The sequence below is a fragment of the Dendrobium catenatum genome, unplaced genomic scaffold (assembly GCF_001605985.2).
Source record: "Dendrobium catenatum unplaced genomic scaffold, ASM160598v2 fragScaff_scaffold_621, whole genome shotgun sequence".
NCBI lineage: Eukaryota > Viridiplantae > Streptophyta > Magnoliopsida > Asparagales > Orchidaceae > Dendrobium > Dendrobium catenatum.
This window is the reverse complement of record NW_021319083.1, coordinates 13901155-13913119: the sequence shown is the minus strand read 5'-3', so window position 1 is coordinate 13913119 and position 11965 is coordinate 13901155. Positions and strand designations below refer to the sequence as shown.

The following is an 11965-nucleotide window of genomic DNA, read 5'->3' as shown; positions in this document are numbered from 1 at the left end:
GTTCTGCCAAATATCCGTCGAAAAGGTTTCCAATGGAAATTTTTTGTCGGATTGGCACATTTCCGATGTGCATTTTACTGCCAAACCTTTTTCCGTTGGAAAGCCATTTTTTCATCAGATTTTGCTTATTTTCCGATGGATATGACCGTCGAAATTAAGCGTTTCTTCCTTAAATGATCTTCATAATCTTCGCTATTTCAAAATAGCAAACACAACCAAAAAAAAAAGGAAAATAGAGTAAGGGGATGGACACTAACAGCCATAAAAAATTCTTGTAGAGTTGAGAAGTGCATGATCTAGATTACTTAAGTGCAACTTGGGAAATTATATATCATGAATGAACTTGCATGTGAACAATCTTTCTCATCAACACTATATACTAACCATTCTATGCATGAGCTATCCAACAATGAAAGCATGCAAGATAACTATTTCTTCGATTTCTGTAGAAGAATGAAAAAAAAAAAAGATAAGAAGCCCAGATTGATATAAAATTCATACACTACTAATAAAATAGGCTTTCACAGCACTTTTTCTACCCTACGGCAGCGGTTATAACACCTACTATTTAATTTGCAGCGGTTTTCAAACCGCTGAATATAATTTTTACTTACAAATTACCAGAAAGTAATTTCTCTTATCAATTTGATTTAAGGAATATTTTATACTCTTTATTAATTTTGTGTCAGAAGTTCCTAATCTATTTCTCTTCTTTCCTAGGAGAATCAATCAAGAGTAAGGAAGAAAAAACAACTACATGTATGAATATATCCCTCTCATAATTATCTTATCTTATTCAACACTGGACAAATAGTGCATGCCATGCATGCATGAAGACTAAATCTAATTAATCAAATGGAAGCACTATCAGAGATATTCCTTACATACTTTTTAGTACAAAAAAAATTATATTTAAAAAACAGTAATATAGAACTTCTCCTCTCTCAATTTACTCATCTTCTTCAACCTCGCCCTTTCTCCTTTCATACCTCCCCACTCACTCTTCACTTCTTTCTGAATGGCCAACCAAGAACAAACCAAGACCAACTATGATAATCAAAAGGTTCTGATCACTAGGACCATGGCTGTCCATCCAAGATCTCCTCTTCCTCAACAGAAATTCCTCCATCTCTCTAACTTAGATAGAAAGTGCCCACAGCTCATGTACTTGGTGTTCTTTTACAGATCATCTCCACCCCACAACATGCTATTCAATTCCTTAAAGCAAGGTCTTGAGGATACTCTGTCGGCTTGGTTTCCAGCTGCAGGGAGACTGATTATTAATCCTGATAATGGAAAGCTTGATCTTTTATGCGACAATAATTCTGGTGTACTTTTAGTTGAAGCTTTCACTAAAATACACATCTCTGAGCTGGGGGACCTTTCTCAGTATAATGAATTCTTTGAGAGACTGGTGGTTAATTCTCCCTTCTCAGCTGACAATTTATCTGAGATGCCTCTTCTTGTTGCCCAGGTAAAAGAACCTACTTAGCAAGTGAGTAATTTCATAGTTACTTCAGCATCTTTCTCTCTATATCTCTCCAAGGGAATTCCATAATTATTATAGAAAATTTTATGAGGAATTCCAAATCAACATGTACATTATATGAGTTGATTGATGCTAAACTTATATTTTCATCAATTTACAAATTATCACCAAGTGAAATGCATGACAATTTGAAATTTTTATAGGAATTTCTTCTAGTATTTCCTTAAAGAATTTTTGTACCAGACAAGAATCAGAATAACCCTTTCGTGTTGCCAGGATATATTTCCTGTAAGAAATTTCAAATATCTGCTCTTTTACATCAAACTTATGTTTTCTTCTTGATATAAATCTCTTATCAATAATACTGATTCTTGTAGAAAAACAAAATTACATGTTTTAGTTTCATTGTTAGTTCTTCACAATTCTCCCTTCTCCTCCTCTCTTTCTCTCCGCTTCCCTTCTCATCTGGCAACTTATCATGAGATCTCCTTTAATATCTGTTGTCGTCGGCCAGGAAAAACAACATACTTATCTAGCTAGTTTGGCAATTGTTTCACCACTCTCTCAGATCCTCTTCTCTCTCATCCTTCTCAGCTCTATACAACTTAATTGATATGTTTAATTCTCTCTTGATAGATTACAGTGAGAGCCCCAAACGCGTAGAATTACATGTATTTTCACTATGCATGCATTATTGTATGTTAACATTTATTATTAGTATAATAGTATTATATTAGATAAATATTTTATACTGTAATACAAGGTCAAATCATCATCTGGCCTCTCTCTTTCTCTTCCCTTCAAGTATATCTTCATGATGTGCATTTTTCTCTCTCTCTACGCAGGTGACTAGATTTGGTTGTGGAGGTTATTCAGTCGGAGTGGGAACAAGCCATTCAATATTTGATGGGGTGGCAAACTACAATTTCGTTAAGGCATGGGCTTATAATACAACTAAGAGAGCAGGGAAAGATAAGGAGGTAGAGTTCTTATCATTTGAACCAGTGCATGAGAGGGGAAGGCTTGTTGTAGGCCATAATGGATATGGAAAAGAGAAGAAACCAAAAGCTGAAATTCATGGAAAAATTATGATGACAAGGGTGATAGCTTTTGATCACTTACACCAACTCATTATGCAGGCTTCAAGCTCCTTGAAATCAGTAATGGATCCTTATAATAGGCGCTCAAGTGGTAAGCAGGAAGATTTTGTTCTTAAAACGTTTGGTTTGAGCAGTTCTATGGTGGAGAAACTCAAGAGAGAGGTAACTAGCAGCAGTAAGGGTGCTAGCAGTTCTTGCTCTTCGTTTGAGGTAGTTGCAGCCCATCTATGGAAGGTGATGCTCTCTCTCTCTCTCTCTCTCTCTCTCTCTCTCTCTCTCTCTCTCTCTCACACACACACACACACACACACACATTAGTACATAACTGTGCATGAAAAATATTGCTCATATGTATGCATTTCAGGTAGCAAAATTTAAATACTTCGTGCTTTTCGAAAAACTGTGCATGGGATTTGTTTGCGAACATCCATGAAATAGTTTCTTCTGCATCACTTAGGGAGGAGTGAAAAATCTTCCCTTTAATAACAAAAGGATCTATGATCTGTTATTTTATGCATATCATGTCTTGCTATCACTTCTTCATACTAACATACTATATTATTATATGATAAAATTGCTCGATAATGATCACAGCTTATAAAGAAGATAAGCTTCATTAACTGATCATAAAGAAGATGGAAGTAAATTAATTGTGTTTTGATATTTGTTGCTATACATTATCAATATTATAATGTTTATTAATTAAAAAAGTTGATAGTCATGTCGAATAATATATAGGACAGTCACAGAGATTTTTCGTGCGGTTTACTTAGATAATATTATTCCATTCATTTGCGACCGTAAGTACTATTTGTAATATATATTTATTACTATACATTATCTATATTATAATGTTTATTAATTAAAAAAGTTGATAGTCATGTCGAATAATATATAGGACAGTCACAGAGATTTTTCGTGCGGTTTACTTAGATAATATTATTCCATTCATTTGCGACCGTAAGTACTATTTGTAATATATTATGCGCTTTGATCGAGCTATTTAAGTATTCAGATCTTTGTTTTTTAATTGTCTTGCATGTCACAGATGTTGGCATAAAAATATTTTGATATGGTGAGAAGATTCACAGTGCATTTATTAAAATTTCTGTTATCTTAGTTATAATCAAAAAATTTTGAGTTCAAATCTTATATTTATGAATTTATTTTAATGACTGAAATATCTAAAAAAATTATTGAATCTATAATATCAAATATTATATATATATATATATATATATAAGGCAAAAATGTAATGTCACAATTCATGAATTAATTGTTTAATGAATAATAAGATAAGAGCATAATATATACATTTAATGTTCATTTAATTATTTCAAATGTTATTTTATTTTATTTTTATTTTTTATTTGCTCCAAAAATTATTTATTTATACCTAATTATAAAAAAATTTAGCTTGATTGAGCAAGAATCTTAATGTTCATTGAAGGGAAACTATGAAAATGTAACTCTAGATTATTTGAATTCATGTTTTAGCATACTGATGGTCAAATTGATCAGCTCAACAAGGCAAATCCCATGACATCAAAAGTGATCCGATCGAAGTCCAAATAAGTTCATATTATGCACTTAAAGCACAGCTGGAATTTTTGAGACTATAATTGAAAGATCAAATCATATCCAAATTTAACATGCTTACAATCAAATTGAACATATCAATGAGACGAATCCGACAACTTTAAGATTGTTTAATTAGGACATCATTAAAGCATATAAATGCATAAAAAATGATCTATAATCTAGACAATTAATACTCGTCGTCTAATGGTCTGTTTCGGAATTTAGTTATATTTTAAAGGCTTGTATTTCATAAGGTACACTTTGGCTTCTGAATTAAGCTCTTAGAGATTTTGAGAAATCTTGAAGCTCTACTCCAGCATCAGTATTGGACCACCACCCAACTATCACCATCAGATCATTGTATGATCATCACTATTCAACCACCACCTAATTATCATCATCGAAACCAATGTTATCATTAGACCACTATTATCTAGCCACCACCCTTAACTATCATCATTGAATACTGCCACATTGGAGCTTTGTCATCATACCGCCATTGCCCGATCACCATCATTAGACCATCATCACTCCACCATTGTTGTTGGACCACAATTGTTGTTGGACCGCTGCCGCCTGACTTTCATCATTAGATTGCCGCCACTAGACAACATCACATGGTCACAATCATCGAAATGGTTCTTATCTCCTACTGACTCCATAGCATCATTTACTAACTACTCGAACTCTTGTAATCACACCTTTTATAATTTGGAAGGCGAGCAAATTTTTGTAATCAATGCTCACATTACAGAGTTATTTCAGTTGGGTCGGGTTTTGTAGTTTTTCCCCATTGTATGTTTTTTTCATGTAAGAACTTTGGTTTCTCCCACACTTTTTTCATTTATAAGTTTTTGTGTAATACCTTTGCACAAAACTATGATCGATGCAACACTATCTCTGTGAAAACCCTAAGTAAAAGAAGCTAAACTATTAAACATCGAGACGTCTTTTTGTGTAATGGTTGAAATTTCATTAAGAAACTCCGTAGTTAAGCGTGCTCATCCTGAAGAAATTTTGGGATGGGTGACCTCTTGGGAAATTACACCAACATGATAAAATCATGAGGCCCTTAGGCTAAAGCAGATAATATCTTAATAGTTATGAGTTTATACTATTACAAATGATATTAGAGCAATTCACTAGCAGAAAGATGAGAATTCAGTTCCTTACAAGACAAAGTGCTGCGTGATGAGAGCCACCTCTTGAATCCTGTATGGGATAAAGTGATACGTAACGGGAGTCACCACTTAAACTTGTATAACCCACCTATAGAATCTAACTTCCTGGTGGATGACTCTGGATAAGGATACTAAAGAGGACGTCGGTTACTTAAGTGAGAAAGATTATAAAATCTCTTAAGTAAAAAAAACTAAATTCTTAAACATCGAAACACCTTTTGATGTAATTGTTAGAATTTCATTAAGAAACTCTGCAGTTAAGCATGCCCATTCTAGAGAAATCCTAGGATGGATGACGTCCAAGAAAATTACACCAACATGATAAAATCGTGAGGCCCTTAGGCTAAAGTCGACATATATATTTCTATAGTTATGAGTTTGAGTTGTTACAATCTCACTCTATGTACTCCCTTAAAATTTTTAGCATGTAATATTTATATTATATATTTTCTAACATGTAACATTTATATTATGTGAAGTACAAGTATGATAAAAAATTTGAACAAATAATTTGATTGAGAGATTGAAATTTAATTTTTTATTTTATTAATATTTAATAAATAAATAAATAAATATATACTAGATGAATAATTTATTTTTTAAAAAAGCTTATTTTATTTTTTAATAAAAGATTTGAAACTTGAATCTTATTCAATCTTGCTTCATGCTTTATGAGAAAATATTTAAACAAGCATGAACAATGTAATACTCAAATTTATGTAAGTACAACTTTGTTTTTATGACTATTTTAAGTGATTTTAAATATTTTAATATAATTTTTGAAATTTTTGTAACAATTATACTAAATAACCATTTTTACCTTATGGTGATTGGAGATAGATTGAGTACAAGGCTCATGATAATTCACTTCATAGATAAACCCTCTACTAGCAAACACAACCGGGAAAACTTACATTACCAGCAAACTTGCTGGCGGTATTATATCTGATGGTAGTAGCAGCGATATGGTAGGCGGGTTGTACGGCGAGTAAACCACCGGACATTTTCTGGCGGAAAACCCGCCAGTAATGCAGCCAATTTTTTTAAATTCGGCGGTACCTACTAGCAAAAAATGCACCGAAATTGTTCGACGGAACTTTCGATGGAAAATCCGCCAGCACTACCGCCGGAAAAGGCCCTATTTTCCCTCCCTAAGCTGTTCGCGATAATCTTGCTATTCATTTCATTCATGCTTCGCTCCCAGTTGGGTGAGTCGCCTCCCGCCAAACTCCGCCTCTGTCGCCTTCATACGCTGCCTCTGTCACCGTGGTTCGCCATCTCAGTTGTTAAAATTGTCGTAAGTTATTTTGCTGTCAACCCAAATATTTTTGCTTTGGTCATGGATGTTCTCGGTAGACATTTGCAAGAGATTGTACCATGGTGTATGCATTTTGTTGATGATATTCTTCTTGTTGATAAGATTAGAGAGGGAGTTGATGGTGAAATAGATGTGGATACTACTAGTAGAATTCAAGTTGGATGGTTAAAGTAGAGGAATGCTCAAAGTGCATGATGATATTAATATCATTTTGTTGATGATATTCTTCTTGTAAAAGAGCATCTCATATTAACACATAAGAAGTGTTCTAGAAGCTCAAAATGCTTCTTATAAAAGAGATCATCTTTGATTCAATTGATAATTTTGTCCTCTCCTCTCTTTTATTTTTGTTATTTGTTCTTAGGTTTTATTTGCAAATTATTTTGAACTGGTTAGGATGGTTTGTGAGGATTGAATATCATGCAGTTTTGATAAGATCTACCATCATTTACATTATCATTCATAAAGTAAAGCAATATGATTGGAGAGAATAATATGTATGCCACTTGTAAGAATAAAAACTCATAAAGAGTCAAATTAAATGACATCCTTAATCAAGAGTGTTATCTTAAATAACACAAACAATTAATTATAGTGGTTTGAGCATATAAAAAGACTGGATCATCAAATATAAATAAAATCCTAAACCTGTGATGTTATGCGCTAGAAAATTTGTAGCAATATATAATGCATGTGCTTCATATCTTTGCTCCGTATCTATTTTTAATGTGAAAAACTCATTAATGAGAAAAATTAAGACGATATGCCCGTTTAAAATTATCCACTCTATATTAATGGAAGATGCAAAAATTCTTTCTTCATCATACTTGAAAAATATGAGCTTATTTATAGTTAAAAATAATTTTTTGATTCTAGCTATAGGAATTATAAAAATAGAATATCCACAAGCAAAAATTAAAGTCCAACAATAGGGTTTGATGTTAATAGCTGCTTGACATTAATTAAGTAAGATAAGTATGATGATGGTGGCAGCAAATGCTAATGGTTGTTGTCAGGGTATTTGCTAGAAAATGCAATTGAGTTTTTTAACTTTCTCAACTCTCTAACCCCCCTTCCATAGAAATATAGCCCTATTTATAGACTTATTGAGATGGTCATCTTTATAAGCTTGGTCATAATTCAAACCACTCAATTGAATAGTCCATATTGATCTTTTATCCAACTTTTTTGAGTATCTTAATGATGTAAGAATCAAATAATCTTGGGCTCGTTGAATTTATCTTATCGAGCTGCTCGATAAGACTATAATTACAAGATTTGGAGACTGATTTGTCCTTTAATTAAGGTTTTGAAAGTTTTAAACATGCTTGTAGTGTTTGAAGTAGGTTCAATTGGACTCAAAATAGATCATTTGTTATGTCGATGTGTTTGTCTAGAGAATTTCGATTCAACTACAAATGTGAGTTCATATATATTTTCTGATATTGTTAAGCTAGTTAAACCAAATCAAATAGCTATATTAACACCTATTTAAATAAGAGCCGAGCGAAACTCTTAATTGCTATATATAAAATAAGCATACCACCTACCTAAATCAATGTCCTCAAAATCATATCAGTTTAGTTCTTAACAAGAACATATGCTTCTAACACCAAACTATTTTTGCAAAATAATATTTAAATAAACCAAATATTGTTTGAAATTTTCAAAATTCTGGGACATCAATTAACACATGCTTATAATAAATTTTATGCCCAAACTTAAGAATGAATTGAGAGAACCATGATTTACTTTTTAAATTTATTTTTGTTTAGATATTCTTGAACTTAATTTAATTTAAAATTTTTTTATTCAACCATTATCTTGAGATTCGTACTAATCAAGTGAATTGTTTTAATGCATATAAAATGTAAAATATAATTATTCCTATTTGTATAATAATTAATAAAGATAATCTATTATGGTTCATGTTAATTAAAAGACTATTAAGTCTAAAGCCACCCAATAATTATTAAGAGTCAATTTATTTTGTAGCCAAAAGGTGCTAAAAAGCACACTTCTTTTCATAGGTAGAAGAATAGTTAAGTATATATTCTATATTTTAAAATATATATATTTAAGTAAAATTATTTTTTTATGAAAATATCATAAAATATAAAAATAATAATACTTAAGCTATGTCACATATGTTAAGGGCGTGTGTATCAAACGGGAATCAAAGTTAAGGCTCATACATTAGTTATCAAACTTATCTTTGGTCTAAAAGTTTAAAACAAACGATAAGGATTGGCCACTTGATATTTTGACACCAACATATTTTTCAATTATTTAATGTTAACTAACGATCTTCTCTTATGTGAAAGTGCTCCAAATCATCCATCAATTCACCTTAAATAGAATGTTGTCACCTCGATCATCAATAATCATACACTAATATCAATAGCACACTTAACTATATGGTGGCACCACATGAGTCATGAACTCAAAGATTCATGAAAGCACCATTAAATTCATATAATTACATTTAATTCTCAAGGCTATTAATGCATATTAAATAGTATTATATTGATCTATAATGATATTAATCTGAAGGTAGAAACCCTCTCCATTTATTTATATATTATCTCTTAGGGTGTGATGGTCTCTCACAAACATTGTGGATAACATTGTCTAATTTTCCAACATGTGATTGCTTAAAGTATTAAAATGTCATAAATTGTGGCATAATATGTTCCAATATGGATTTCCAAAGTTGTGGTAGTTTAATCATCCACTATACTCGAGTGGCATTGCTCACATCAAGTTTTCATCCATAAACTAATAAAGGAGGTCATCACCCTAAGAAAATAAAAGTCAACCCAATATAACACTCAAGTTCCTCTTACTCATCCAAGACTATACACGCCACCCATTTTACTACATCTAACATACATTGATAATATCCTTGATGGTGATAGAGAATAGTAATCAAACCAAGGTGGAAACAAGGAGTACATACGTTAATAATTTTTGGAGAGATAGGAGGACCCCAAACAATGATATTCAAGAGGAAAATAGATGAAGCAATAACTTATGAAAGAGTGAGACAACAAAGATTTTCTGGTGATTTGTTTAAGTGGTTTTCATCGATCGTGTGATCATCAAGAGAACTATCATTAATCGAAGAATAACTTATAAGTGTGAAAAGTTGAAAGTAGAAATGCTCTTATAGTGTGGGCAAAAAAGTTTCTCTGAGAGAGAATAATGAAAATGCAATGGGTCTCTCCCAAATATTTTTCCTCCTTGAATTATTAGTGTCTTTTGAGTTCTCCTTTTCATCTGACTATGCATGTTTCCCCCTATTTTTTCTTTCCCTTCCAATCCCATTTTGAAGTGGACTATTGATCATTTCGCTTTCCTTCCTATGATGTCGTCGGTTTGTATCATTATTAGAGTAGAGATGCAAACCCACCCTTCACCAATCAAATTCTTAATCACACAATCTCGTGCGGACTCAAAATGCTAGCTATTGATTCATATAATAATTCATATGAGAATATCGATCATTTTTAAACAAGCATGTGTATCACCAAGCCATAAATCTTGTTATTTGTCAAATATTCGTTATTACTTTGAAATGACAAACAAGATAATAGTTTTATTCATTCCAAGCCATTTTGGGCTTTGATAAACTACTCAGCCTTTTCACTAATCAATTCATTGTCAACTAAGGCACCCTGAAAGATCCTTTAGATCTAATAGTGGAATGCTAAGGATCGAGAAGGTGAGCCAATTAGACATTTTTCCAATGCTTCACAAATAAAACCATCAAATTATTGGAGTAAACCTTGAGCTCATATATACCTAGGCCTTTTCTTGAGGCTCTACACACAAAGCCACTTTTCTCTACCCATACAAAAGATATTGCTCGATGTGTAAAGGTTCATAATCTCATAGTTTTATATGGATCACCGTCATAGTTTTTATCCAAAGTATATGAGGTATTCGTAGGCCTTTTTCATGTCGCTCTCCAATATTTTTTCCCGCCAATATAATTGATATTGCTCGATGTGAATGCATTCATAGTTTCATAGTTTTATCTAAATCATTATCATTTTTCTTATCCAAAGTATTTGAGGTTTACTTAATGAATTCTAATTTTTCATTCACTCTCATATTGTGTGTTGCTTGAAGCATTAAAGATATCATCATGGATACTTTTAAGCAAATTATATTAACATCATCATAGGTCTAACTATACTTTCTTATTTCAAATCTCCCAACGCTAATTTTATCTCCGCATCTAATCATCGACATTATTTTTCCCAATCCTCTATATTTGATACCAAAATATATAACAAAAGTAATCAGAAGTGAATGAAAGTTTGATTGATGACTTCAAATCTTCCTAATTTAAAGTTTCAAGATACATAAGAAATAGGTATTATTTATCACATTGCTTCATAGTTCATTCTTGACTTCTACATTCCACAAGCAGGCCAGGACTAAAGCCCTTGGAATCGCAAAGGAGAGGATGGTATGTCTCCAATTCACTGTGGACATAAGAAACAAGATGGATCCTCCTCTCCCCCAATCCTTCTCAGGCAATGCTTTTGTGCTCTGCTCTGTTGCATCCACAGCAGGTGAGATCATAAACATAAAACTTACAACTCTTGTGGACAAGATAAAGGAAGCAAAGTTAGTGGTGAATGAAGAATACATACAAGCCTATCTGAAGGCTCTTGAGGCTCCCCAAGGTGAGCTTCCTCCACTGCTAGAGCTCACCATCGTTTCTGATTGGCAGCGTATGCCGTACCATCAGGTCGACTTCTTTGGGCGCAGCGGAGCCATTTATGTGTCGCCGCTTGGCTCGCCGGTTCAGCAAGTTGCTTTCTTCATGCAGAGGCCAGGGGATGTTGGAGGGGTGGATGTGAGGATTGGGTTACCCAAGTGCAGTTTACTTGCTTTCAACCAGTATTTCATTGGAGCTTCTTGATGCTACTCTGCATGTTATCTGCTGTGTGCTTTGTCATAAAATAAAGGCTACAAAACTAGTAAGGCCAGTAATATAAAAGCTTTATGACAGTTAAGGATTCTGAAGGGTGCTTTTCAAATATTGCTTGTATGACACTGCTACAATGCTGAGTTAGAAAGACTCTTCTTTCTAAATGCATAGCTTTTCAATGAATAAAATGAGTTGTAATGTATTCTAAACAATTTAGAATAATCCAATGGGTCTAAAAGTTCTCCATAGATGCTTCATTTTACTTATCGCATAACTAGCACATGGCAATTGCTCATCTATCTATTTTAAAAGAAGCATAACTCTGACTTTGTTTGGGACGGCTTTTTTATT

The 11965-nt window shown here is 32.7% G+C and overlaps 1 protein-coding gene across 1 annotated transcript; it reads left to right on the top strand.

The window, feature by feature from the left end:
• The first annotated feature begins 1018 nt into the window (after positions 1-1018).
• LOC110095123 (brassinosteroid-related acyltransferase 1) lies at positions 1019-11610 on the top strand. The gene is made up of 3 exons (XM_020820529.2): positions 1019-1474; positions 2335-2823; positions 11108-11610. The coding sequence occupies exons 1-3, from the start codon at positions 1019-1021 to the stop codon at positions 11603-11605; spliced, it is 1443 nt and encodes a 480-aa protein (XP_020676188.1). The 3' UTR covers positions 11606-11610.
• The last annotated feature ends 355 nt before the right edge of the window (positions 11611-11965 follow it).

Bases quoted from the DNA above. Each gene is read 5' to 3' on its own strand.
- LOC110095123 (XM_020820529.2), top strand. From the start codon at position 1,019: ATGGCCAACCAAGAACAAACCAAGACCAACTATGATAATCAAAAGGTT. The intron at 1,475-2,334 runs GTAAAAGAACCT...CTCTCTACGCAG, and splicing joins TGCCTCTTCTTGTTGCCCAG to GTGACTAGATTTGGTTGTGG. The intron at 2,824-11,107 runs GTGATGCTCTCT...TTCCACAAGCAG, and splicing joins TTGCAGCCCATCTATGGAAG to GCCAGGACTAAAGCCCTTGG.